This window comes from Anopheles nili, chromosome 2, assembly GCF_943737925.1.
Source record: "Anopheles nili chromosome 2, idAnoNiliSN_F5_01, whole genome shotgun sequence".
Taxonomy (NCBI): Eukaryota; Metazoa; Arthropoda; class Insecta; order Diptera; family Culicidae; genus Anopheles; species Anopheles nili.
In genome coordinates, this window is record NC_071291.1 from 30,119,329 (window position 1) to 30,145,593 (window position 26,265).

General features: G+C 46.8%; 3 protein-coding genes across 3 annotated transcripts; 1 reads left to right on the plus strand and 2 right to left on the minus strand.

The window, feature by feature from the left end:
- The first annotated feature begins 1,201 nt into the window (after nt 1-1,201).
- LOC128721217 (uncharacterized) lies at nt 1,202-5,218 on the plus strand. Its single transcript, XM_053814948.1, has 6 exons — nt 1,202-1,331; nt 1,388-1,413; nt 1,461-1,579; nt 1,752-4,290; nt 4,366-4,469; nt 4,576-5,218. The coding sequence occupies exons 1-6, from the start codon at nt 1,202-1,204 to the stop codon at nt 5,216-5,218; spliced, it is 3,561 nt and encodes a 1,186-aa protein (XP_053670923.1).
- Nucleotides 5,219-8,150: 2,932 nt separating this feature from the next.
- On the minus strand, nt 8,151-13,822 carry LOC128721225 (uncharacterized). The gene is made up of 3 exons (XM_053814961.1): nt 13,815-13,822; nt 12,574-12,803; nt 8,151-9,130 (listed from the first exon to the last, which is right to left on the minus strand). Exons 1-3 carry the CDS (start codon nt 13,820-13,822, stop codon nt 8,151-8,153), a joined length of 1,218 nt encoding a protein of 405 aa, XP_053670936.1.
- A 1,785-nt stretch (nt 13,823-15,607) lies between these two features.
- Nucleotides 15,608-25,703, minus strand: LOC128721235 (uncharacterized). The gene is made up of 8 exons (XM_053814972.1): nt 25,216-25,703; nt 24,215-25,123; nt 22,842-24,134; nt 22,276-22,778; nt 21,752-22,221; nt 16,934-21,676; nt 16,344-16,851; nt 15,608-16,281 (listed from the first exon to the last, which is right to left on the minus strand). The coding sequence occupies exons 1-8, from the start codon at nt 25,701-25,703 to the stop codon at nt 15,608-15,610; spliced, it is 9,588 nt and encodes a 3,195-aa protein (XP_053670947.1).
- Between the last annotated feature and the right edge of the window lie 562 nt (nt 25,704-26,265).

Consider the following 26,265-nt stretch of genomic DNA (forward strand, 5'->3'; position numbering starts at 1 on the left):
AGATTTTGTACTTTCCATGCTTTTTTTCTTCCTCCTCTTTGCCGCGCATTCGCTACACATGGTTTTGTTTATCCCTTTGCCCTGTGCCTTCGGGCCATTGGATCGCTTGTTGGCACGTACCATGCCGGGACATCCATGGATGTAGCAAAAAAAAAGGGAAAGAAAAATAAAAGCGCCAAAAAGGAATACCCAAAGGACCCAGGGATCGTGGTGCAGCAGGCTTGGTGCGCACGTTTGGCTGCGCGGTTGTGTAGAAGGAATAGGGCACTCGAGGGCTCTGATTACATCTGGGCACACCCGGCGTATTCGTGTGCGGTTCGGAGACGTGAAACAGTGTACAGCTACGCAGCCCTGTGCCGTGGAGGGACACCATGAAATATACTCGACCTCGAGGGTCTGATTAGAGAGGTAAGCGAGGATGGAAAAGAACAGAAAAACGATATACCCAGCCGCGCACACCAAAGCAACCGAAGACATGTAGGTGCACACACACACACTCAGTACATGCCGTCCCGGTATCCTAGCAACGGGTCCCGTTCAACCGGCACAAGGATACGCTCCCAAACAGAATGCTGCGGTTCGTTCGTTTACAGTTGTACGAGAGTGCCGCATTTCGACGGTTATGTTTGGCATATTCGTTATCCTTCATTTTGCAACACAATAGCGAATATCAGCGAATTAATTAGGTTCGCGAAAGGCGAAAGTGTGTTCTGTGGAGTAAATTTCCGTGATAGTGTGTGTGTGTGTGTGGGAATTGCGTGACATTCCATTAGGGAAATTGTTTCACTTCCCTATTCCGTAAGCGTATAATTTGCTTGACCACTCGTGTGACGGTGTGTTGGTAGTGTTACCGTTGGTAGTGTGTATCCTTTCCTTCTGGGTCAGTCGGCCAGGTGCAGGGCCGGACCTTCCGAGCGTTCGCCAATCGATCAATCGGTAGAGGAGAAACGACAGCGGGCACCGAACGGACGGAGCTTTATTATTTCTAACCGTCCCTACCGTCGGGAAACTCTACAACAGGACGCACCTTTCGCGTGTCCTCGCGAGTTTATTGTACCACGCCCGGGTAAGGACGAACCATCGGCGACAGGGCGCCACACAACCTGAGATTTAACCATATTAGTTGCACGCGAGAGGGCCGCTTGTGTGGTTGCTATCTGTCGCTTAGCTGCAGAAATCGTGGCCTGCTGTGGTCCAAGGCATGGTTGGCTTTGCAATCGTATCTCCCTGCACTAAGCACCAGTCGAAACATGAATCTCCCCCGTGTAGCACAGGTTCCTTCGATGCTGTGCTGGGTGTGTTTGGTGGTGTTGATGGGGATGTCCTGTGCGGTAAGTACATCCTTTTTATCATACTGTTAAATAACTCAACAAAATACATTTAGCAGAGAACGGTAGCGATCATCTTTCTCTGGTAAATCAAGATTCCGTTTTCATAGCTTGCATGCTTTCGTTTCTCAGGAAAAGCCCGCCTTCCGCATAATAGCACCCGAGTTCATCTGTAACCCTAAAACTCGTCCTATTGAAGATGGAGTCCCGGGCGGGAATTTTACGAATCCTGTCCGGCAGCTCACGATCGGGTAAGACGCGCGCACAGAGAACGTACGAATTATCGATTTTCCACCCATGAGTGTGTATCCTTGCATTTATTATTTATGCATGTTGCCACTCTTGTGAATAGCCGTACATTTCTCCCTGGTTCCAGCGTGACTGGTACATATTGATGGTGCTTTACACTCATTTTTCAAACAGCTTTCAGACCAATGGTGGCCAACATTTGCAATACCGCGTAAGGACGTACTTCACGCTGCTGGACGAAAAAGGATTCATCAGCCAACGACACACGGTCGGTTTGTGGCGTGCTGTACGGCAATTGGAACAACGCCTCCGGCGCGATCGAGAAACGATCGCACAGTCCGGTCAGATGACGGTCGGTACCGATGAACTGCTGCCTGGTGTGATGTACACGCTAGGAGTCGTCGGAGTTGCTTCCGATGGAACCGAAACCGAGGAGCAGAACTTCACGATGACGTACCGAAACGCGGACCAGGGTGCTTCGTACGAACATGGCGGATCGATGCGGACAGATGATGACGTGTCCTTGCTGCTGCTTGGTGCTGAGGTGTCTTACGTCGACGTAGAGTACCGCGTGTCGGCTGAGCTAATCTTTTGCCGGCCTCGAGTGGACTACTTCTTCCGTTGGTCGCTCGAAGGATTCAACGGAAGTGATCCGATCCTAGCCGTGGTGATGGAACGTTCAAAGACACTTCGAGTGCCTGCAAACAGTCTTGCTGCCGGACACACGTACGCCATTCAGGTGGTGGTGTACTCGACATCCGTTGAGGACGAGGTCCTGGCGAAGGCACGTATGCAGGTCACAGTTTTGCATCGACACCCGCAGGTGGTTCTGTTTCCGGTGGATGCCGTAGTTGGAGTAAGCCAACCAGTGCGTATCCGATCGTACGTGTTGGGGGGAGAGATTGTGTGGTCTTGTCGGAAGGAAGGCGTTGAGCAGACGTGCGAAGACACGATCGATATTAGCGAGGAGACTGCGATGGTTTTCTATCGAGAAGGTCAGTATGAGATCACGGCATCTGTGGGTGGTGATGGGTCGAACCGATCGGTTTGTCGCTCTACACTGACTGTACATCCGAAGGTGACTCCTTCGGTGCGTGTGCTGGAGTGGTCTCGGTATCCTGCCGTTGCTGGGGAACAGTTTGAGCTGCTCGTGAGCATAGCCGGACTCGTACCAGATTGCTCCTCCAACTGGACCGTAGTGCGTGAAGATGGGTTTGCATACTTCGATCCAGCCACGCTGCCGAATGCTGCTAACTGGGAAGGATTCGTTATTCGTGACATCGAAGAAAACTTCCTCTCCGAACTGGTCGACTATGGGAACGACACTGTCGTAAGGGATGTTGTACTATCCATTCCCGGTGCGGATTTAGCTGCTTCGTGGAAAGGGCTGGAACCGAATGTGCGCTACAAGATTCGCCTGCAAACGATCTGCCCGGAGCCGATAGACGATAGTAAGGTGGCAAGTCAACGAGCTACGGTTCGCAATCTGATCAGCAGTCACGCGACGTTTGTGCTGGAAACAAACGGTGCCCCACAGTTGATGTCGATCGAGGTAACACCCATGGAAGGTGGAATGGCTCTAGAAACGATGTACAAGATGTCCACCGCAATTGCGAACGATTTGGAGGGGGATTATCCGCTGAGATACAGCTTCTGGTATGTGGCTGATGGAGTGGACATTAATGTAGGCACGTACTATGAGATAACATCCGCTGAAACGATTCTACCATACACCAAAAACGGAAGCGTAGCAACGTACTGCATCATTTGCGATTCGCGAGATGCCTGCTCAAAGACTATTGGTCCTGAGGTACGCGTACTGTCCGGGAGGACACGCTCAGAGAACGATATTACATTCGCACTGCAATCCATTGATGGGTTCTTCGATCGGCTTAACTTACGCGAAGCTTTAAAGACCGCTTTTGAGCTACTGATCACGCTGCGAAACCAAAACTCACCCCAATACGGCAGTACGTATGAGCAGTTTGCGACGATGCTTAAACGATCCATCGAACACATCGGCAAAGTATACCGTGAAACGACGTACCTAACCGATGCTTCGATCCAAGAATTTGTGATTCAAGCGAAACCCATCCTAGATCTGGAAGAAGCAACCAACCACGTGCTATTCCAGCAACTGCTGGAACTGATGGATCCAATAGCGGAGCAACATGTTGCACGTCTGAAGCGCTCGAGCCATTCGGCCGCAGGACAACCGGTGACGCAGATTGCCACCAATACCAACACAAAACTGTCCCTGATGGAGAGCCTTACTGTGTCAGAAAACGCCACCGTGGCACGAGATGCACGCACAAGGCTACAGAACTTTGTCCATCAGGCTACCAAGAACTATTGCTCCGTGGAGACGCATTACGTGTACGTTGGACAGCTGATCACACTGGAAATGTCTCGTTACCGGAGCGTGGCGGAGATAGACTTTCGACGGTTACAGGTTCCCAACAAGGTGCTTTTAAGTTCGCCTGCTGGTCGGTCACAGTTTGCGGATGCTTTTACCGAAACGGAGTACATATGTCTTGGGCGCATCTACTACGCAAGGGATTTGTTTGTCGAACGCGACACACGTGAGCTGGATTTAGGATTTTACGAAGCATTCCTGCTGGCTGTCGAGAAAAGCGGCATATGGACGTTGGTGAACTGGAGAAGTGACTATTTCCTGTGGTCATTGGATGGTCGCCAATTGCCAAACGTCACGGTACGTGGAGGCACAATAGATTCTAGTGGTTTGCTGACAATTGCATTGACTAATATACATTTATTCGATTTGTAGTGTCAACTTTGGGAGGGTGATGTTTGGAGCAGTAGACACTGCATTACCTTGGAAACGGCAACCGACGAGGTGCAGTGCAACTGTACTAAGATAGCATACTTGAGGTGAGACAATATGGAGTTTGGATTGGCTCGTTTGATTGTATAATACGTAGAATTTCTAGTCAACACAGATGAGGTATTTTAACTTATAATATGTATTTATTTAAAGGATATCGAATGAGACTGAGCCAGACTATAATCGCACGAACACGGTACTTGTATCGACAGAAGCTACGGCTGTATCGTTTGAAATGGTGTCAGAATCTTTTCCAAGCTCTACGAATCCCACGACATCTACAAAGTCCACAGATGGAGTAGAACATATAGCGACCGTTCCAACCACAGGGTTGTGGTCAACCACCGATAGCCCAGCCATGTCAGACGTTGTGTCTACTACCGAGAGTGATATGGTGACACTATCCTCGGCAAGCACCGTCAACACGGAACCACCTGCGGAAAGCTTTCCTATTGCTTCGACCTCAAACACGTCTGTCCCTGATAATGGTCCCAGTGCACTGCTGCAAGGCGGCAACAGAACTGGTAGTACCTCGTTGTATAACCAACCGTTGGCATCCTCATCCATTGGATATGCCATTACCAGTGCCGTTGGTATCGGTGCGCTGCTTATGCTAGTCATTGCCATAGCCTATCGACGACGGAAGTCCGTGTTGCGGCTAGCGGACGAGCTTCACACCGTGCCCCTAAGGGCGCGTGCTCAATCGTCACCTCACGTGCGTTACGCTCGGTTTCAAGACGAACACAACATGGCTGGTGACAACGTGTCGACCATATCGGACATACTGACCACCTAGAAGTGAACCAACTCATTACTTATTGCAATCTCTCGATTAGAAGTACGGTTACCGTCAATTACCGTCGGTTAACTTCAGTTGCTCGTGGTCATATGATTGTAATTGTAGAATCTTGCAATGTCAAACTTTTTCACTCGCATTGTCCGCTCCCTTTCCACACCCCACCGTGTTTGCGGACCATTTTTCGCGACAATGCCACTTTTGTGATCTTAGTTTAGTTAGAATATTCCCCAATGATAGATGTGAGAACGCATAACACGTATATACAGCGCGCTTCATGTAAACTTCAGCAGACATGCGATTGGCATTATAATAATAAAATATCAAATCTTATCGTTCATTTCTACTTGCTATTTCCTCTTTTTCTATTGCTACTTCTATGGTGCTACAGCTTCAGTTTGCGAATGATTCGTAGTCTTGATCTCTTGGGCGCTTGGATCACAGCCTGTGAATAGGTACACGATTGCATCCAGAATGGATTGTAGCAAGGCACAGATTGCGTGCATAATAACTGAAATAATACCCCCGCGTATTGCTTCTTCCTCGAAATATTCGTTTTCAATTATAAATTTAGTCATTGGAAGCTCCGGAAGCGTCTCTGGAAGGTTTTCCGCAGAGTAAAGGGTGTCGAAACAATCTTCACTGGCAGATGTGCCGGTAGGACTGCAAGTGGAATGGATTGTTTCGAGTGTACGAGCAGCATCGAGTAACATCGCACGGGAGTCTACATCTGTCGATTTGGTGAGCTTTGTTACTGGCACCATGCTTCGAGACGTGCGGGCTGTAGATGAAGGTGTTTGCAAAATGTTATCCCTTCCGAAACTCGTCGTATCGAAAGGCCCGGTACAAAGACTTGATGTTGATATTGGTGTAGTTGAATTAGATAAACAAGTCTCACTTCTTGGAATTTGACGAGCTGTTGTTTGAGTAATCGGTTTGGTACATTGCTCTGTTGAAAACTTCGTTTGATTTAGCAAATTAGCGGGTTGAGCTCTTAATTGTTGTGCGCTTGTTGATATAGGTATCAAACTAGAAGAGGACGGTGGAATGCCTTCTGTTGATGACCAATGGGAGATAGTTGAAGATACTGCTTCTGTAGATAACTCGTGTAATAGGTTAGAGTCATTTAACAAAGCGATGGGTTGAGTTGTTGTGCTATCATCTGTGTGTTGCGGAGTTGCTGGAGTTGTTATCGAAATAGAAGACGTTAGTGTTTTGCATTGAGGAGGCGCCGAAATTGCGGTTGTTCTAAAAACTTCCCCGGTAGAGGACGCTACCGTAAACACCGTTTTATTCAATATACTCAACGATCGAGTTGTTGAAACAGTTGCATACGATCGTGTTGTTGACAGCTTCCTAATGTTTGGCGGTTTACTTGAGACAGCGTTTCGTTTCCGCTGCTGTTTTGATGTTCTAAGAGAGTGGAGTGTTGTTGGAGTATTAACTAATAAGGTCGTAGCTAGTACACTTGTGCGAGAAGGCTGAACGTTGGATGAAATAGTAGAGCTAATATTCGGTAGACTCTCTGTAGTTTCCATTACTTTAGAGTCGTGCTTATTTAGCGTGTGTGTAACCTGCTCGTTTGAAGGTGGGAAACTGTTATATCGTTTTGTCGTTGCTGAAGCTTCCAACATTTGGGCTTTCTCAGTTGCAGATGTGCGTGTTTGCGGGAATACTGTCGCCAAACCAACCCTAATGTAAGGTACATCTCGGGCTGCACCAGAAATATATTGAGCGTGTGATGTAATATCACCTAAAATATTTGGTTGCGATGGAATAGGTAGTATCTGATTGTTGGGTCCAGGCAGATGATACGCCAACGGTACCGACGGTAATGGCACATTATCGAATGACGGAGCTATAGTCGTTACGAGTCCTCCGCAAACAGCGCATATCCCTTCCGAATCGCGAACCAATTCGGTATCTTTTTTTGGATCCAAATCTTGTCGTTCGTATAACTTTTGTGGAAGCTTAGTAGCGAGTTGTTTATAAGCCTTGATTGATGTGTTGATAGCAGATTTTTCCCAAGGATGCGCGGGCAACGTGAGCACTGTTCTGTTATCAATATCAGCACGATATGCCACACTGTTTATCGTTGCACTGATGGAGCTATGATCTGATATTGTGGCACTATAACCTTCTTCTTGCATTCGAGAATAGTCTATGTTTTGCCCGTTTCCATCATTTTCCGGAAGTTTCCGCATGTTACCACCTAACAAGTAACCATTTTGCAGAAGTCTTTGACGCATAGACATCCGTGCCTTTGCATCGTGCCATTCCCATCGGGTAGGCTCAAACTGATCACTTTCGAAATGAAACGGACCATTTCTCCATACTCTTTGTAGGTGGAATTTTGCACTCGGAACGTTCCATCCAATATCCTCTACCGGCGCTTGAAGAGTCACTTGTACTTGCTGTGTGAGAAGCAACAGTATTAGCCCGTCCTGCACATGCATTTTACTGCTTTTAATGGTCCGAATGGAACTAAACTAGTTTGTTCATTCGAAGAGCTTTTGCACCAGGCATGTAAGTCACAACATTTTGGAACGAAACGTTTAGGCACGTACGACCACCATATTTTCGTTCAGTAAAACGGTCGCTAATCACCATCATTTAACTGCTTTTACGCAATTTTTGTCTAAGAAGGATGTCTTCACAACATCCAAAATCCATTGGGTTAAGCAGCATTAAACGTCTCGGACACAAAAGAATGAATAAAGTTAGATTTCGAATGAATTTCATGAATAAGGATAGAGTACAGTCACTGTGTCAAACTAGAAAATGTTATATTAACAAAGCCTCTAGACAAAATTATTCTATATTATGGCCATTGGCTATATTAAAGTTTATCACACATTACCATACAATTCGAAAACTCTTTTTATATTAAATTTTTATATTTAAATAATAATGAGCTCAATGGATAGGATCGCTAATCTTTAGGAGTAGCACCGGTACCACCTGGTTTTTTTGTCGTGGTCGTTGTTGTAGTTCCTTGTGAAGTTGTCGTAGTTGTTGTTTTTTTCGGTTCATCTGTAGTGGTGGCTGTTGTTCGCCTAGGAGTTGCTGTTGTAGTCATGACTGTTGTGCTAGTACTCAGTGTAGTCGATATAGTAGTGGCCGCTGTTGTACTATTAAGTGTAGTATTTGGGGTGATGACTGTTGTACTCGTTGTCGTGGTTGTTGTTGGTATTGCAGTGGTTGTTGTACTAGTAAGTATTGTTGTAGTGATCGTAACAGTAGTTGAACTAGTCGGTGCAACCGTTGTAGTCGTGTCCGTAGATGAGCTAGTAGATACACTTGTTGTAGTTGTGTCTGTAGATGAGCTAGTAGATACACTTGTTGTAGTTGTGTCTGTAGATGAGCTAGTAGTTGAAGTGTTTGGCTCCTCTGTTAGAGTTGTGTCTGTAGATGAGCTAGTAGATACACTTGTTGTAGTTGTGTCTGTAGATGAACTAGTAGATACACTTGTTGTAGTCGTGTCTGTAAATGAGCTACTAGATACACTTGTTGTAGTCGTGTCCGTAGATGTTGCAGGCGTAGTGGTCGTGGCAGCTGTTGTTGATGTGTTTGGCTCCTCTGTTAGAGTTGTGTCTGTAGATGAGCTAGTAAATATACTTGTTGTAGTTGTGTCTGTAGATGAGCTAGTAGATACACTTGTTGTAGTCGTGTCTGTAGATGAGCTAGTAGTTGAAGTGTTTGGCTCCTCTGTTAGAGTTGTGTCTGTAGATGAGCTAGTAGATACACTTGTTGTAGTTGTGTCTGTAGATGAACTAGTAGATACACTTGTTGTAATCGTGTCTGTAGATGTTGCAGGCGTAGTGGTCGTGGCAGCTGTTGTTGAAGTGTTTGGCTCCTCTGTTAGAGTTGTGTCCGTAGATGAGCTAGTAAATATACTTGTTGTAGTCGTGTCTGTAAATGTTGCAGGCGTAGTGGTCGTGGAACTAGTTGAACTACTCGGTCCAACTGTTGTAGTCGTAATGCCTGATGTGATAATTGTTGCACTTGTTACAGCTGCTGTGGTTCTGTTCATTTCTATTGTAGAAACTCGCGGAAAACAAGTCCTACAATGGTAGTACATTTTATTGTTCGCCTTTAATGGATATGGGCAATAGCAATAATTGTGTTGAATATTTATCGAACGATGGTATGTAGGCGTACTATACGGTGGACTATACTGTTTATGTACGTATATCCCACGAGAACCGTACATCGACTCAGTATAGTAAGCTGGTGGCACAAGGTACACTTTTATAGGATCTTTTATAGAAAAGTAGTTCAGATTTGGAGTAGTTTTATATGGAATCGTTATTTGTAACTGCACATAGTCGTAAGCTTGTCTTCTCTCTCTTTTACCACTGTTCTGATATGACACTAGACGGGAATTTAGTAGTTGCCGCTCTAAGATGGAGCTCTCCATGTAAGTTGTGACCTCTTTGTTTGATTGTGGATTCATGTGAAACACTCTGCTTTCCAGCTTTTCACTGAATGAGATTTTATCATTCTTAAACGATCGATTGAAGTAAACCAGTATAGTTAAGAGAATAACCACTAACGAGATCATAAATCTTGAATTTATATTTTTCCGCATTAATAGATGCCCAATTGCCACCATAGTTCTTCCTTTTCTTCTGTTAGTTGAGAATAATGATAACCTTTTGATTACCCTCCGTCAGGTTATTATGAGTTTTTTAAAAGTTTACTTCTCACCCCTCGTAGTTTTGAAATAACTGTTTGACCAAGAAACTATGAGGCTCGAATACACGATGGGGCTCGAATATACTCTCACTTCACTTCTCTACTTTCGACACTTTATGCTAAAGCTCGGTAATAGTCTGCTGGGCGAATTACATTGTTCTGCAGCTAGAACCTGTCGACTCCGATACTAGCCACCGACTCATTACTAGCATAGGTTAAAGACAAGCAGTAACCGCAGAATTTTAACAAAAGCAAAAAAGGTGGGCGTGCTTGATAAGTATTTAAGGTGGCCTACCGCCCACCCTACGGATTGAGGAACCTTTTTTTTCCTTTATTATATTTGTTTGAAAAATAAATTTTGTAAATTAAACGTACTAAATTAACATATAACTATTTCATCATTCATAGTTAGCAATATATGTTACATCTTGATTGAACCAGTGCATAATCAACCAGTGATATAGTTTACCGTTGTACTCCAAGTCCATTATAAACATGATTTAAGACGAAGAGTTTGATTTACTATTAATGGAATTTCTGTTTAGAAATTGTAGAATTTATGAGCTGTTTTCTCAATTTACTCAAAGATTTTCGAGAAACTATCTATCACTTTGAACGTTAACCTCAACATCGAATACAACTTAAGTTCTAGAAGGATTTTTAAAAATTAATATTGAAAAAATAAAAAATGCTGTAGTAGTTTTTGAGAGAAACTGAATAATCGGCTTTATTTTCATCACCATCCTCATATTCCTATTCGATTACTACAGTTGAAATTTCTTCAGTTATAATATCTTTTTTTGTAGCCTCCTCCGTCTTAGTTTCCTATAGTCGTATAATGGTAGTGCAATTTATTGTGCCCCTTTTAATGGATATGGGCAATAGGAATCATTGTATCGAGCATTTATCGAATTGTGTCATACAGGCGAACTGTACTGCGGCTTTACTCATTATTTAAGTAAAAGCTACGAGAACATCGAAATACGGATTCAGACATTCCGTTCCGATATACAGTCAATATGGATGTAGTTTTCATTGGGAGTTGTTTTATTCGGAATCGTTAGTTATAAATCCATATAACTATAAGCTTGTCTTCTCTCTCGTTTTTCCACTCTCTTGATTTAGCACTGGACGGGAATTTAGTACTTGCCGCTCTGGGATGGAGTTCTCTAAGTAATTTGTGAACCCTTTGTTAGGTTTCTGATTTATTTGACACACATGGTTTTATAGCTTTTCACTAATTACGATTATCACGATCGTTTGCGATAAACCCGCAAGGATAACCGAAGCACTACTAGAAAAATCAGAAGTGTTAATATTTGTCAATAATATACAAACGATTGCCACCATAGTTCTTTCTCTTTTTCTGACAGTTTATTTTTTATGATGATGGAGAATATGCTTATAATAAGGGTTTTTTTTTCATAATGAGCTACTTGTAGTCTTAAAATGGCTTTTTGACATAGAAACCGTTTTAGAAAAGCACACGACGAGACCTGATTATATTACAAATAGGCTTTTCAATTTTCACCTCTTTTTGCTCAAATTCGGAAATAATTTGGTGGGCGAAATTAAGTGTTCTTCCACCAGAACCATTGGACTCCGATGCAACTCATCACATAGCACACACTAAAACTGTATAACAAGAATCGAAAGAATGTAAATGGAATAAAAACGAGTAATTTAAATGGAACAATGGATGGTAATTCAGCAGAAGGAATGTATTGCGGGCAAAGCAATATTTCTTTATATACGAGCATGACATGATGTACACTGGTTAAATCGCTGCAATGCTTTTGATGTTTTATATCGGAAGAAAGCTTAACAAGTTATGATTCAAAAGAGATTTTCAATCATGACCTTAACATGCCCACTAAGCATACTAAGTAGAGCTTTTTATTCAATCAAATTTTTTTCTTACTAATCGAAGAAGAAACGAGCGAATGATCGTTGTAACACGTTATTGATTTGAAATTGGAAAACACGGCTAATCTGGAGTTTTGTAGCACCAACTGTAAACTAACATACTTAAGCATACTAACATGCAAATTCTAGGTTCGATTTTAAACTCACATTGTTGTAGCTCATTCAAATGAACGTGAGGAATGATGATTTTATTGAAGAAGCATCATACTCTTTATGTTTACCAGAAATGCTCACAGTTTGATCAACATCCTGCTTATAAAATAAGTTGTCGTTCATTATAGGTTTTCACGTCACCCTCTTTTTAGTATCTTAATTCTTTGTATCTGCATAAAATTTTCAAATTCAATTATTTTTATTGCGGACTTCATCATCTTCTTTTTGTTCTTAATATGGATGTTCAACTTCATTGTCATTTCATCATCGTTTTAATCTTCATCTTCATTTTCATCTTCATCTTCTTCATTTGTATCATCATTTTCATCTTCATTTTCATCTTCTTCATTTGTATCTTCATCTTCTTCATTTGTATCATCATTTTCATCTTCTTCATTTGTATCTTCATCTTCTTCATTTGTATCATCATTTTCATCTTCTTCATTTGTATCTTCATCTTCTTCATTTGTATCATCATTTTCATCTTCTTCATTTGTATCATCATTTTCATCTTCTTCATTTGTATCTTCATCTTCTTCATTTGTATCTTCATCTGTATCTTCATCTTCATCCATTACAGGAGTCGTAGTATCCATTCCAGGATCCGCCGTTGTAGTATCCATTCCAGGATCCACCGTTGTAGTATCCATTCCAGGATCCGCCGTTGTAGTATCCATTCCAGGATCCGCCGTTGTAGTATCCATTCCAGGATCCGCCGTTGTAGTATCCATTCCAGGATCCGCCGTTGTAGTATCCATTCCAGGATCCGCCGTTGTAGTATCCATTCCAGGATCCGCCGTTGTAGGCCCTTCCGTGGTTGGGAAACAAGTTCTACAATGGTAGCACATTTTATTGCGCGCCCTCAAGGGATATGGGCAGTAGCAATAATTGCATGGAGCGTTTGTAGGGTGGTAGTTGACAGGAGTATTATACGATAATCTGTCTATACTGTTTCTATTATAGCCGCGGGAGTCGTACGCAGGATAGAGGGTAGGTGATTCAAGATATAATTTTACTGGGTCGTTTGCAGGATTGTAAACTGAATTGGCGGCATAGCGAAACAACGGATACACATAGCCGTTAGCTAGTCTTCTCTTTCGTTTCAGAACGTCAGGATGTATCACTAATCGAGAAGTCAGTAGACGAAACCCTGCACTTAAATCTTTCGAATACTTTGAGTTTGAGCCGTCTGGACTTTGTTTCACATGGTTTTGAAAAATTTCACTGTACGAATTATTATGATTCAAGAAAGTACGATTAAAACACATCAACACAAGTAACAGACCGGCTACTAGCAAAAGCCAAAATTTAGGATGTAATTTTCCCATGACAGGAGAATATACCACTGTCTGCGACATAATCGCAGGGAATGCACAGTGAAATGGATGCAAATGTTGGAAAATCGGCTCATGTTGGCAGTTAGTATGCTTTTATTGCCTCATTCTAACAGGGATGAGCAACTTTTCAGAATGCAACACACATTAACGCATGCATTACAACAAAAGAAATTGATGTCAAAATATTTTCCAACCTTGAACAGCAATATCGCAATAGTCAGAGTTTTATCAAAATCCTACAAATGCTTATGACAGACATAAACATGTTTAATCATACATTCCAAAAGCTAGGAAAGTTTGTTTGCCCTGGACCAAATGAGGCGACTGTATCTTAACAAACGTGCTATTTTTATAGGGAAAAATGATTGGAAACAATGTAGAGGACTTGCTGTTCTACCAATAGCGGAAAGCTTGTACCTTTTTTTGTTGACACTGTAAGCCTGTCGATTATTTGCACGCACTCGGGCTGAAAGAGCACTTACAACGTCATTCAGACTCAGATTTGAATCCCACTGCTCCAATCCAGCATTCTGAAAGAAGCTGATCGATGCAACTGATGAAAGCTGATGAAAGAAACGATGAAAATGAATAAACTTAAATTAAAAAAAAAACTAAATTAAATACACTTAAATATTAAACAAAAAACTTGTTGTGAGGTGTTGCTGTTCATATGCATTTACATAGATTTGACGATATTGTCTGCAAATTTGCATGGTACTACTGCTGAAGATTAAGCTACAGAATTGTGATTCAACCCATCTTTGGAATTTATTTATAAGTAGATATGTTTCATCATCAAAAAAACAGAACGTTCTCTTTAAAACTAAGTTTGGACTTAGAAAGAAGACTTAGAACGATATGTGGTACTGTCTCATGTACGGAGATGCAATTTTTACGATTCTTCTTTTAAAAAATCTCGTCTCAATCCTTAATATATAACTAAGTGTACATATCTCATCTAGGCTTTATACCGCACGTGCTTAAAGGACGTTGGGTCAGATGTTTCATTTAACACTAAAAATGTTAAAAAAAAAACCTCTTCAGTGGGTGGAACAGTATAAGTACTTCCCACATTTTCTCACAGTGTTAGCCACTGACCAAAGAAAATCGCACCAGCACTACGTTGGCCACGTGCAGAAATTCCGATTAATTAAATGTCCCTATCGAAAGGCGTGGCGGAAACGAGACACTATACCTTAATCACACTTTAGACCCCTTCAACATGGACCATGCATTTTAGCCATTGACGGGAACGATGACGATGTTTTCAACGCATTTCTCAATTCACTGTAGAAGACAAGTTCACGTTTCATGCTTACTATATTTTCGCGCGTGTATTTGCATCTATATGATTTTCGCCGTTTTGAAGCGCATGCTTATTTTTACATCCCACAGATCCCCATGTTATTTCATTGTTAAACGGAACGGAGTATCATTTCGAGTTGGTATCAGTTGGCTGGGAATTGTATGTACAGTAACGTTCAACTGAATAGAAAAAGTTTCATTTCTGCCGTGCAGCGTCGAAGACACACGCAGAACAAACCAGTTCATCAACAATTTTAGCACGGAGCGGCAAGGAACGAGACGTATGTAGTCATGTGCTGTTCTGCTACAACCCCAAAATGCAATGCACGAAACGTCAGACGTGGTGAACACATTCTTTAAACGCACGCAATGATACAAATAACACCGGGGTGGTATATTTACTGACCAATGCACCCCTGCTCTCTATCGGCGGACCACATGTTTAATGCCTATTCTAAGCAAAGGCGAGCACAAATCGAACGACACTCGACATTCTGGCTGCTCTTTAAGAGCCCTTTCATGTAACAGGTTTAAGGAAAATGTAATAAGTGATGGCAGTCGGTCATATCAACAAGATCGTATCGATCGGGAGGACGTACTAGTGTGTGAGCTTGTCTTACTGTACAGGCGCCAATCGAATGGGGCCAGATGCGTCATTGAGATCGATTATGTTCTCGATTATTGGTCCAACTATAGCACGCCGCGACTGACGGTTCGGTTTTCCAATACAGAAAAAAATATGCTAGTACAGATGCCGATGCTAATTGCTTCCTACTCTGATTGGTTCAGCTATTGCGCAAACTCCATAATGGAGGTGGCTTTCCGGAACCTGGAGTAAGCATGTTCGATCGTCTACCAACATGCCGTAGCGTAGAGACATTCCCTGACCTGAGCCTCCACGTCACAACTCAATCTACTTAAGCCTACAATGGAACCGGTGCTACCATTCGTCCGCTGTACTACGGTTGCTCTAATTGCTCACACCCGTCGGACTGTCACGCATGGTGCTGTGATCCACCACTCCACTCGAAAGCATCGACATCGAGCCCGACTTTGGCCGGTCGTTCGGAACGTGCGGCACTTGGTGGATGTTAAGGTGCGCGTTTAAATTTACACCACACACAGCCCCCCCATTGCCACCGAAGATCGAGCTCGGTGGTGAGGACGACGTTGGCAAACCCGAGCACAGATCGTCGAACGAATGTGCCTGACTGCTCAGCGAGGAAGAGATACCATCGAACACGGACACCGACGAGGCCGGACTGTCCGCTGTGGCCGGGTACATGATTGCGCCGGGTGTTTCGTTTTGCTGCAACCGCTGCTGCTGCTGCTGATGGTTCTTGTAGGAGGGCGTTCCGATCGGTGGTTGCTGAGGTCGTTGCAGCTCTTCGCCACCGATGCTCACACCCCCGGGGTTGCATTCTTCCGCGGACACATCGACAGCATCACTCGCGGCATCGATCGAAGATGCTGAATGAGCCGTAGACATCGCGGATGTTCCGATCGGCTTAGCGGTTCTGCTGTTATTGTTGTTGCTACTACTGTTGCTGCTACCTCTGCCGCTGCCGGATGGTGCAGGGAAGAAGTACTCACTCGTATCTAGTTCGCCCATGCTTACCGGTTGCTTTGGCGCGTATAAGTGATCTACAAGTGAACAAGCGGTGTAAGTACGGATCATGACATTTATATGCTGTAGCGCCAGTTACCTCGATAATCGTCCGATAGCTGCTGCTGCTGTTGTTGAGATTGCAACTGCAAATCATGCATCTGTTGCTCCAGCTGTCCCAGTTGATAGTCGTGCAGGTAATTTTTGGTGTCCAGTTCCAAGGAAGTAGCTAGAAAGTCGGCAGAAATGGACGAACTGCTGCCACCCGAAGCCCTGCTCTCTAAGAAATCGTTAAGCGCCCTGCCGGCCCCCGTTATCGATCCGCTCCCGGAACCAACCGAACCGGAGCTGGGGCTGAGTTCGGCCATGTGCAGCTGATTGTCCCGCGGAACCTGCTGCTGCCGATGCGTGTGATGCTTCGCGGCGTGCATCATGTGCTGCAAGGACATAGACCCGGACGCTGTTGATCCTGCCGCCATCGCTTGACAGCCGGTGGTGGCGTTGCCAGGCGAAGTCGGTGCCGGTATAGGTGTGATTTGAATGTCGTGTGCATAGCTCTGCGCCTGTTGCCGTCGCATCTTAGACTCATTAATGCTATGTATGGTAACCTTTACATAGGGACAAAAAAAAGCGATAAAAACACGTGTTAACTAGATCCGGGGGCTGCATGAAAGCCAGGATATGCCTTACCTCGCTGTTGAGCCGCTGACCTGGCTGTAGGTTTTGCAGAAAGGCAAGATCATCGTACCGGTTCATGGCACTCATGCCCGACGGAGTAAGCCCTCCAAGACCGCCACCGTTAAAATAGGCGCCCGGTGGGCCATCATCGTCGCAGCAGTGCGTCGCCAAGCTGCCTGCACATCCGGTTGCGTCCACACCACCCAGATACGACAATCCGTGCGGCCGTTCTGGGCCCATGTGCGGACTGGCCGCTCCCTTGGGTATGTTTGCTCCACTGCCGGACGTGCCCGGGTAATACCCAGACGACCCCAACATGGAACCACCGCCGTAACCTGCCGGAGCTACCGGTCCCGAGTGGAGCAGCTCTTGTCCGGTCAAGCCGTAGTGGTTGAAACCCGAATAATTCGGTTCACCACGACCGCCCATTCCATCACCAATCGCGGACGAGGGCGAACCCGTGGCAAAGAGATCGTGTCCGGGGACTGTCGCTCCGTTCCAGCTTCTCGCACCCGACTGGCCAACCGCAGCGCCCTGCTGCAGTGAGTGTTGCTTCTGCTTTTGTGCGTTCTTCATCTCGCTGCCGATGACGGATTTGCACTTACGCGGTTCTAAACCGTCGTCCAGGACGGGCGATTGGTAGTGCTGTAAGTACGCCGGCATGTGGTTGGTTCCGTGTAGCGGCGTTGTTCCGGAACCGGCCGACACGGCCGCCGTGACCATCGGTGTGACTCCGTTCGCTTGAAGCGGGCTCCCAGACGGTGCCATGATGCCGTTCTCTACGAGATAGGCGGCGTTGAACGGGCGGAATCCGGTCGCTTCCGGAGGCGCACCACCGGACAGCGCATGGTGGAGGGCCGGATTGCGTATCGTGAACATTCCGTTGTCGTTCTTGAAGATGGTCGCGGGTTGATCGTACCCGAGTGTCATTCGCGCTCCCTGCACGTCCGGCATCACGGGCGCACCGGGTACAGAACGCATCGGTTCTCCAGTGGCCATCCCGGAGCCACCGTGGAACATGGGATTGCGCAGCGTCACAATGTTTCCTCCGTCCCCTCGCTGTTTGATCCCGATCGCAGCACTCACCGCCGAAGCCGGAACGGTGGTTGCAGCATGCGATCCGTTCGCTTCCGCATCCTTGGTTTTATTTTTGTTCCGACGTTTGTTGCGCTTTTTCCGATCACCACCACTTTGACTGTCAGGGTATGACTGTTCCTTGCCCCGCAGCTTACCGGTGTTAACCATAATCACCGATTCCTGACCGGGCGCGGGTATCGGGGACATCGGATTCACAACGAACATACCTGGATTCATCGGGTTGCCGCCACCAAAGGCTCCCCCTGGTGGTGTACTGTCCACCGGGGGCGTCAACGTTTTCATTGGAATCGATTCCCGCTTCAAACGTAACGCTTCCGATTGTATGGCGTCAAGCCTGGTCAGTGTGATCCCCGGTGGAAGATCTAACACCTCGGCACGAATGCCCCTTCTCAACTGCTCCATTAGACTGCTGCCCATTCCAACGCTTCCGCTCGGCGTAGGAGCCCTACCGTCGCTTCTGCTGGGTACTGCTGCAGCACCGACGTTACTCGACCGGGGCTTTTGCGAAACTCCCGCCGCACTGGTCGGCTTGGGGGTCGTGCTAGATGTGCTGCTGACCTTTTGATTAAGGGCCTTCTCTTGCTGAGCCTGCGCCTGTACCTTGGCCTTTGCCGCCTTGGCCGCATTTTGTAGCAGCTGCGTTTGGATCGTGGCCTGAGCTTGCTCCAGCTGGCGTATCATTTGTTTGCGCTGCCGATTCGACAGACCCGGACTATCCAACAAGGCACTGATTTTTTCCACCATAGCTTGCGCCGGAGTTAACTTCTTTGGCGGTGCTGCCGGATCATTCCCTGCCGGAACAGTGGCTTTCCCTGACGGGGCGTCGGCGTCGCGCTTCTGCTGCTTAGCCGCGGTGGATGACGAACCACCGGACGACGGTTGATTCGAATCCCGCTCCTGCTTGGCTGGTTTCTTTTGGGAACCTTTTCTCTCCTTCTCAGATGAAACCTTTGCCCCACCAGCTCCACCGGATGTGGGTGGCGATTTGGCTTTGTCGTGTCGCTGCTGCCCAGCCACGGGAGCACTTGACTGGGGGTCTTTCAACGCCTGTACCGTATCCTTGCACGACTCGTGCAGCTTCTTTGGATCGTGGACGACCTCTGGGCTTGGTGTGCTTTCAACCTTTAGCGAGGGTTCTGGCGTGTTGTCTTCCTCATCCGCTTCAGATTCCGATTCATCCAAATTGAGCAATCGGAACGCATTGTTATCGAATTCGGGATCGATGAAGGTTTTGGAAGGCTTCTTGCGAACAACGGGGTTTTCCACCGGTTCGTCCTTTGTCGCTACAGCATCGACGGTAGTGAGATGCTGTTTCTGTTGCTGGGCTTTCCCATTTTCTTGGCTCGACCGTGCGACAGGATCACATTTACTACTTTTTGCTTTCGTGTCTTTTTGCTTCACTTCTGTTGATTTTTCTTTTTTCTTCGACTGAGACTCTTGCGAGGGTTGCTGCTTTCCTTCCACAGTGCGCGCCGATGACTGCCGCTGCTGCTGCTGTTGCACTGGTGGTTGCTGCTTCGCTTGCGATTTTGGCTGCTGCTTAACACCGCAACCGCTTCCACTACTGCCAGACACGATAGAATCTTTGCTTTGCTTGCGATTGAGAGCTTTCGTGTCAGTTGCAGCCTTTTGCTTCCGCTTAACCGCCGGCTTGGATTCCTCTTCGTCGCTGTCTAACAGATTTAGACGCGCCACAATTTCTTCGATTTCATCCTTCAGTTTGTCCGTTTTCCGTTCTCTTTTCTTCTTTCCTTTGCCTGATTCAACGTGTGCAGAAGCAGTGATTTTTGCTTTGCCTCCCGCCCGGTCGGTACTGTCGGACGGAACCGTTGTCTTCGTCGGTTCCTTTTTTGTGGTTCGAGGCGCTTCGTGGACGGTACCTTTGCACACACCTCCTCCGTCGTCTTCGGCGGATCCTTTCGGTTGCTTTTGTATTTCTAGTAGAGCTTTTTGCATCTCATGTGCAAACGTTAGTATCTCCGGATTACCCTTACGGTCGTTCTGCAGATTATGTATGAGCTGCTCGCTCTTACGCATCACCCGATCCTGTATCAGCTCATTGTACGAAAGTGCCTGCTTTAGCTGTTGCTCGACGGCGTTTGATGATTTTTTCTTCGACCGCGACGATCGCCTGTTTGGGGTAGGTTCGTCGGCTGCTAGGAACTGTTCAAAGTATTGCTGCATGATGCGTTGCTCTTGCGGACTAAACTCTACCAACGGATCGCCGAACTTTTGCAACATACATTCAAAATTGCTGTTGGGTGCACTTGGCGGGTTTGTTTTATCACAATCTCCATTGGCCGTTACTTTGGACCATTGCGGCTGCTGGTAATGGCGATGGTGAAGAATATCACCGACACCGGCAGGCCCGTTTATAGGCACCATCTGGCCGTTAACGAAAGTGTACAAAATTTGGTCCTGCTCAGGAGACTCGCCCTTAGCTGTGACTGTCACCTGAGGTTCAGTATGCGGCAGGAACGTACGCTTTATCGTGACCATTTGGCGAGATGCCGGATCGCCATGAGCGGTTTTTTGCTGTTCCATCTGTTGAAGACGCTGCTGAAGCATTTGATCATGCTGGTTTTCCTGCTGAAAGAGATCCATCGTTTCTGGTGGTTTGGCAGGCGTGGACGCATGGCGAACGTTGCTGGACGCTTTGCCTGCACCACTTAAGGTTGAAGGCGGAGGAGGCGGCATGACACCTGACGGTGCCCTCATACCAGCATGGTCGGGTTCCCTAGCAACAGAAGGCGTCGGTTGTTTGTGTTGCTGGTGCTGCGCAGGTGGGCAGCATGATGGCGGTGTTGAGAGTGCATCTAGCTTAAACGGATATTCAGGTATTTCGCATCGTATATTACTCACCAGCACGTTGATGCCAGCGTGCATGTCGTTCTTTTTCTGGCGATATGCTTGTATATTGGCTTGCAGTTCTTTCCGCTCTTTCTTGGTTAGAAACGACCCATTTTGTAGCAACTGTTCGGCCTGCTGTTCTTGCTTCTGACAATCGTAGAATACTTCTCGCAGAAAATCTAGCTCACTGATCAGTTTCAGATTTTCATTCAGCTTTGCCTTCTTTATCGTATCCGATTCCTTTTCGACGGCCGACGCCGTCCCGCTTGTCTTTATGGGTGTGGTGGCAGGCAACGTAGGAGCTACCGCACCTGAGGGATTTTTCGGGGAGATTTTTTCCGCCGGGTTGATGCGACTAGACTTGCCATTTGCTTTACCGGCGTTCGAGTCCGTTGAGCCACTACCATCACCCTCAATATACCGCAACAGATCGTCGATGGACTGATCGTAACGAACATTGCCAGGCGTCGCAACGGAAGCCGACTTTGACGCTTTTTTACCGGCTTTATCGACTGCCGGAGCCGGCTTGAGGCTAGGGCTACCAGTTGCCTGCACAGTTTTGTTGCTTGCATTACACGGCTTGCTGGCTGATTCTGGTGCGACAACAGCGGCACTTCCGTTTGCAACAGCACTTGTAGATGGCGGTTTAGTTACTTTCTCCACCGGAGTCGAACTAGTGGAGCTATTCTTCTGCATCAGCTGTCTTTGCTTTTCCATTGCCTCATTGAAGATTTTGTCATTTTTCATCTGCAGCTTCTTGCGTAGCTTTTCTCGAGTTTCGTTTGTACGTTGATTGTGATTACATTCCTAAAAGCAAAAAAGAGAAATAGATGATGTTAGCATACGATATTTCACGTGATCGAATCATAGTTCGAAACTAACTAAACATACACTCTGCCCGAAAAGTGTACAATAGTAACAAACACAGGATCCTTCCGCCTTATCACCAGCGGCAGCTCCGGCAGCGCCCCCATTGCGGTGGCAGGACTTCTTGTGATCCTCCTTCGTGTGGGTGGCACCGGCAACGTGTCCCGCTGGGCCCGTGCAGGTTCCCAGTTTAGTCTTCGTACCAGGGGCACCCTTCACAGCGGAAGCATGCGAAGGAATGCCGCAGGGGCAAAGTTTACTAGCATTGTTCGCTTGAGCCGTCGTCACCGTTGGCGGTGCTGGACGGTGCACGTTGCTGCATTGGCTAACGCCAGCCGTTTGTTTTGGCTTTGGCACGACAGAAGTCGCTGGCGCCGCAACGCGGTTGGGCGATGGTTTTGCGGTAGCATCACTTTGAGCGGTCGGTATCTTGCTTGCTGCCATTTTGGCAAAGGCCGACAGTTTGACTGGCGTTTGCAGATCTACTTTCGGTGCCGTTTGGGATAGTGGCTGCTGCTGCTTCACTTGTGCGATGGCACTCGGTCGTTGGGAAATAATCGAATTCGGCGTTTTTGATACCACATTCGCATGGCTTTCGTTTAGTTGTGATTTAGATGGAGCTACGGTTACGCTCGCAGGTAAAATTGACGAAGAAGTGTCCACATGTTTCTCCTGGCAAGACAGCGTACCAACATCTTCTGTTAGCGGCTTGCTTACCTCTGGTAAATTACTATCACTGGCTTCTGCCATTGGTTTTTCTTCATTGTCGGGGATAGAAGCAACAACAGGCAATACTTCCTCACGCATCAATTCTGTTAAGACGATGGTCGAAGGATCTGATAGGTCTATCATAACATTCAGAACATCTTTCGACACTTCCGATGCAGAAATCATAGCATTTGCTTCGTCGTTCGCTGGTTTCACTCCGTTGCTCGAGATCATTTTTATGTCTATTGCATGGTGTTGATCGTGCATTTCTCGCTTCATCTCTTGTAGCATATTTCGTTCCTTCAGAAGCGCTTTGAGCTCTTTCTCAAGCATGCTACGGAAAATAAACGAATCAGTGAGACATACAAGATTGTGCCAGTAAACATTTCGCACGTACTTAGTGCGCTGCGTCCACATGTCTCCTCTTGGTGTATCGAGCTTCTTCGAGAGCTTTTCGGACATGGCTAACAGCTCAACTACGCAGCGATTGCATGTGCAGCTACATTCGCCGATTGTGTTAATCCCTATGCCGGAGTCACACAATTCGATCGGCGGCTCATGCGGTGACGAAGCCGCTGCAGCAGCAGCTGCCGCAGCCACCACCGGCGACGCAGCAGGCACGGTAGAAAGCGAACACGCCGAACACGACGGAGAGCTCGAGCTGGACAGGCACGACGACGACGAGGACGACGATGAGGACGAGGTGGACGACGTCGCCGAGGACAACAGTGGCATCGGACATGCTTCAAGGATGTTCACGTCTGGGTCGTGCTTTTGCACCACACTATCGCACATGCGGTTCGACGGTTCCGACAATTCGCGCTCTTGCTTGAACCGTTTCAAGTCAAGCTCGATATCGTGCGCCTGGAGCAGGAAGAATTTTGTGAAATACTGATAGAAAACGTTGCGCTTGGGAATCTGCGTGTCGAACATAAACCACTCGGCCAGCTCAGACGCGCGGGTCTTGGACAGGTTTACGGTCGAATTCTGCGGTGACCAGAACATGTCGATAAACTGAAGCGGATGTATTTGATCATCAATTTCTTCGTGCCATCGTTTGTTTACGTTGTCGCAGAACTTGCGCAGAGAATTCCGAGCCTTCGCGTTCCAGTTGTCGGCCATGATGCGGCGTGATTTTTCACCCACTGGTTGGTACGATTCGATCAACAATCGGGACATATTCGTTGGGTACTGCATAGCGACGACGTTCATCGCCACACGACACGCAATAACGCTACAGGGTTCGGCCTGAAAGGAGCAGATATGGTAAGGTTCCAGGGTGTCCCACTTGTACGGTATCCGATCGGGTAGATGTTTAAAAACGGCCCACGCTATATGGTACAGCTCTTGGTCACCGTTCGTGGCAGTCCCGAGTGGAATGCAATCCTCTAACGTATCGTTGTCCTGGTTGTCCTCTTTTCGAGATTTGCTCCCAATCAATGGCGAAGTGCTTGTAAAACCATTTTGTTTTCTTGGTTCGCCGTTGATACGGAGTGCAGATTCGAGCAGCGAATGGCCATTTGTAGAAACGTTTTCACTTTCGATATTGAGCATCTTTTGATGATCCTTTTCATGAGACGCACCATTGGCAGTTACACACGAACACATTAAGCAGCGTTCGTTTATTTCCTTCTTCGGACGGTAAGTAAATATTCCACCGCCGATGATGCATGTTTGACAACGGCATTCGCTGCAAAATTAAAAGAAATTGACATTATTATTATTCATAATAGCGGCACTTCAAAAGCTTTTTTTTACAAATACACTTACATATTGTGCGTGTTTAGCGCCAAATTGCACGTTGCGCACTTAGCACTTTCCGTCACCATCGATAAGCGCGACCTAATGCCGGGAATCCATTTCGTTTGCAGACAGTGCACCACGAACTCCCATGTAAACTTCCTGTCTGTGTTATCCATGCAATCGACCATAGAAAATTCACGCTTATCGAATAGTGCGGCAGATTTAGGTGTGAACCCTGACATTCGAATCGTTTGTAGCAACGAATGCACCCGGTTGAGGCGATATCGCCGTTCACAGTCCTCCACCGCGCGGTGATAGTTATATAACAGAGGCCACACTTCCGACCAACTGAGCGAGACGTCCGTCATTTCCTTATCGAACTTCAAAAACCGTCCGACTTGCTCCTGATACTCGCGTTCGGGTAGCGCACCTCGCAGCCGGAGCATGCATTCGGGCAGGATGCTTTGCACCTCGTAGTAGAAGTACCGCTGGAAGATCCGCTGATTGATCAGCCACCAGCTGAGTTTGAACTTGGCTAGATGGCGCTGCTCAAGCTCGAACAGCAATGGAGTTACAGTTCGCGCTGACTGGCACAGCTTCTTGTACCCGTTCACGATGTAGTTCAGGACCTCGGGTGCATTAAACGTCCGGCTACCGTCGTTTGGGTTCTCGGTGAACAGACTCTCGAACCCGACACCGTACGCCTGTACGATCGAGCGTAGCTGAAAGCAAAGCAGCTCAAAGAGTTGGTGCGGATCCCGCGTGCTCAGCACGTTCGTCAACATCACGAAGGCCATCTCGTTCGAAAGCGGAAGGTTGGACGCCAGTGACATTTGGATTATGTTTTTCTTGTTCGACCGTGCATCCGAGAACCACTTCAGCGACGATTTACTCAGTAGCTCTACGTATTCATTGTACAGTGCGTTGTCCTCCGACCTGGTGGAGTGGTAAACGGAAAGAAATGTATTATTTGCATATTTTGCTAGAAGAACCGGTAGCTGGGCGATACTGGAACTAGCACGACTTACTCCGGTATGAGATCGTAGTACTGCTTCATCAGCAACTGCAATCGGTCCCAGAGCGAGTTGTACCGGCAATCTTCGATGTACAGCTGCATCACCATCTCCCGCGAAACGATGCACGCCGAACAGCAGCACTTTAGCGGAAATAAATTGTTGTTGTGCTGCTGCTGCTGATGGTCTGAGTGGCTTTTGGACGGAACGGATTGCTCTTCGGAAAGGTAACCGTTCTCCGGTGGCATCTGAATGGTTTCCTCCCCGTCACCGTCGTATCCATCGTCAAGGACTGTTTTTTGTGCTAGCATTAGCACGCACTGTTCCCAGGTGAGCCCGTAATTGCGTTTGCCGGTACAGCACTCGCTAGTTGTCGGATCAGGATCGGCTGCGGTAACGACAGGCGGCGAGTCGTTGCTGTCCTCGATTGGGGTGGTCGCTGTAGCTGCTGACACTTTGCTGCCACTGCTGCCACCACCGGTTTCGTGCAGTAAAATCGACATTTTTCCCGCTGGGTGCTCCCAACTGCTTTACCCACAACGTCTTCCTCGACGCGGGTGCACACTGTGTAACGGTGCCCGGTTTTCTTTTCACGGAATTGTGATATTTCGATGCTCACTGCTGCTTTATCGCACACACGCACTCGCACGCACAGGCACACCGTTTTCACATTGGAAAAAAGGTGCGCATCTACTTCCTAACACGGTTGGGCCTCCAAAGCGGGAAGTAGTACAAAACGTCCCTACCGTCCTTCGGCACACGGGCACCGGATCGTCCTTTGGGTGGTGATTGTTTTCACGGCGAATAATGCGAGTAATAAACGTTCCTGGAGTAGCACCGCTTGTTCAGATTCTAGCGCAAAGCAAAACGTGCAAACAACGTGTATAGCAGGGCTGTAACGCTGCCTCATAATACAGGGTTGGTGCGCCGACTATCTCACCAGCCAAATTAAACTTCCAATTACGCTCACCGAAAGGCGCTCAATATCAGGAATTTCAATGCGGTTGTATGTTTCATATAAATATTGTTTCGCACCGCTATTCACGAAGAAGCGTACGGCTTTGG

Excerpts from the sequence above, each read along its gene's own strand:
- LOC128721217 (XM_053814948.1), top strand. The coding sequence starts at position 1,202 with ATGGTTGGCTTTGCAATCGTATCTCCCTGCACTAAGCACCAGTCGAAA. Across the intron at positions 1,580-1,751 it reads GTCCGGCAGCTCACGATCGG|CTTTCAGACCAATGGTGGCC; the intron begins GTAAGACGCGCG and ends TTTTTCAAACAG. Across the intron at positions 4,470-4,575 it reads ACTAAGATAGCATACTTGAG|GATATCGAATGAGACTGAGC; the intron begins GTGAGACAATAT and ends ATTTATTTAAAG.
- LOC128721225 (XM_053814961.1), bottom strand. Across the intron at positions 9,131-12,573 it reads GAATGGATACTACGACTCCT|ACACGACTACAACAAGTATA; the intron begins GTAATGGATGAA and ends CAACATTTACAG.
- LOC128721235 (XM_053814972.1), bottom strand. The coding sequence starts at position 25,703 with ATGTCGATTTTACTGCACGAAACCGGTGGTGGCAGCAGTGGCAGCAAA. Across the intron at positions 25,124-25,215 it reads TACTACGATCTCATACCGGA|GTCGGAGGACAACGCACTGT; the intron begins GTAAGTCGTGCT and ends CCACTCCACCAG. Across the intron at positions 22,779-22,841 it reads ATGTGGACGCAGCGCACTAA|CATGCTTGAGAAAGAGCTCA; the intron begins GTACGTGCGAAA and ends TATTTTCCGTAG.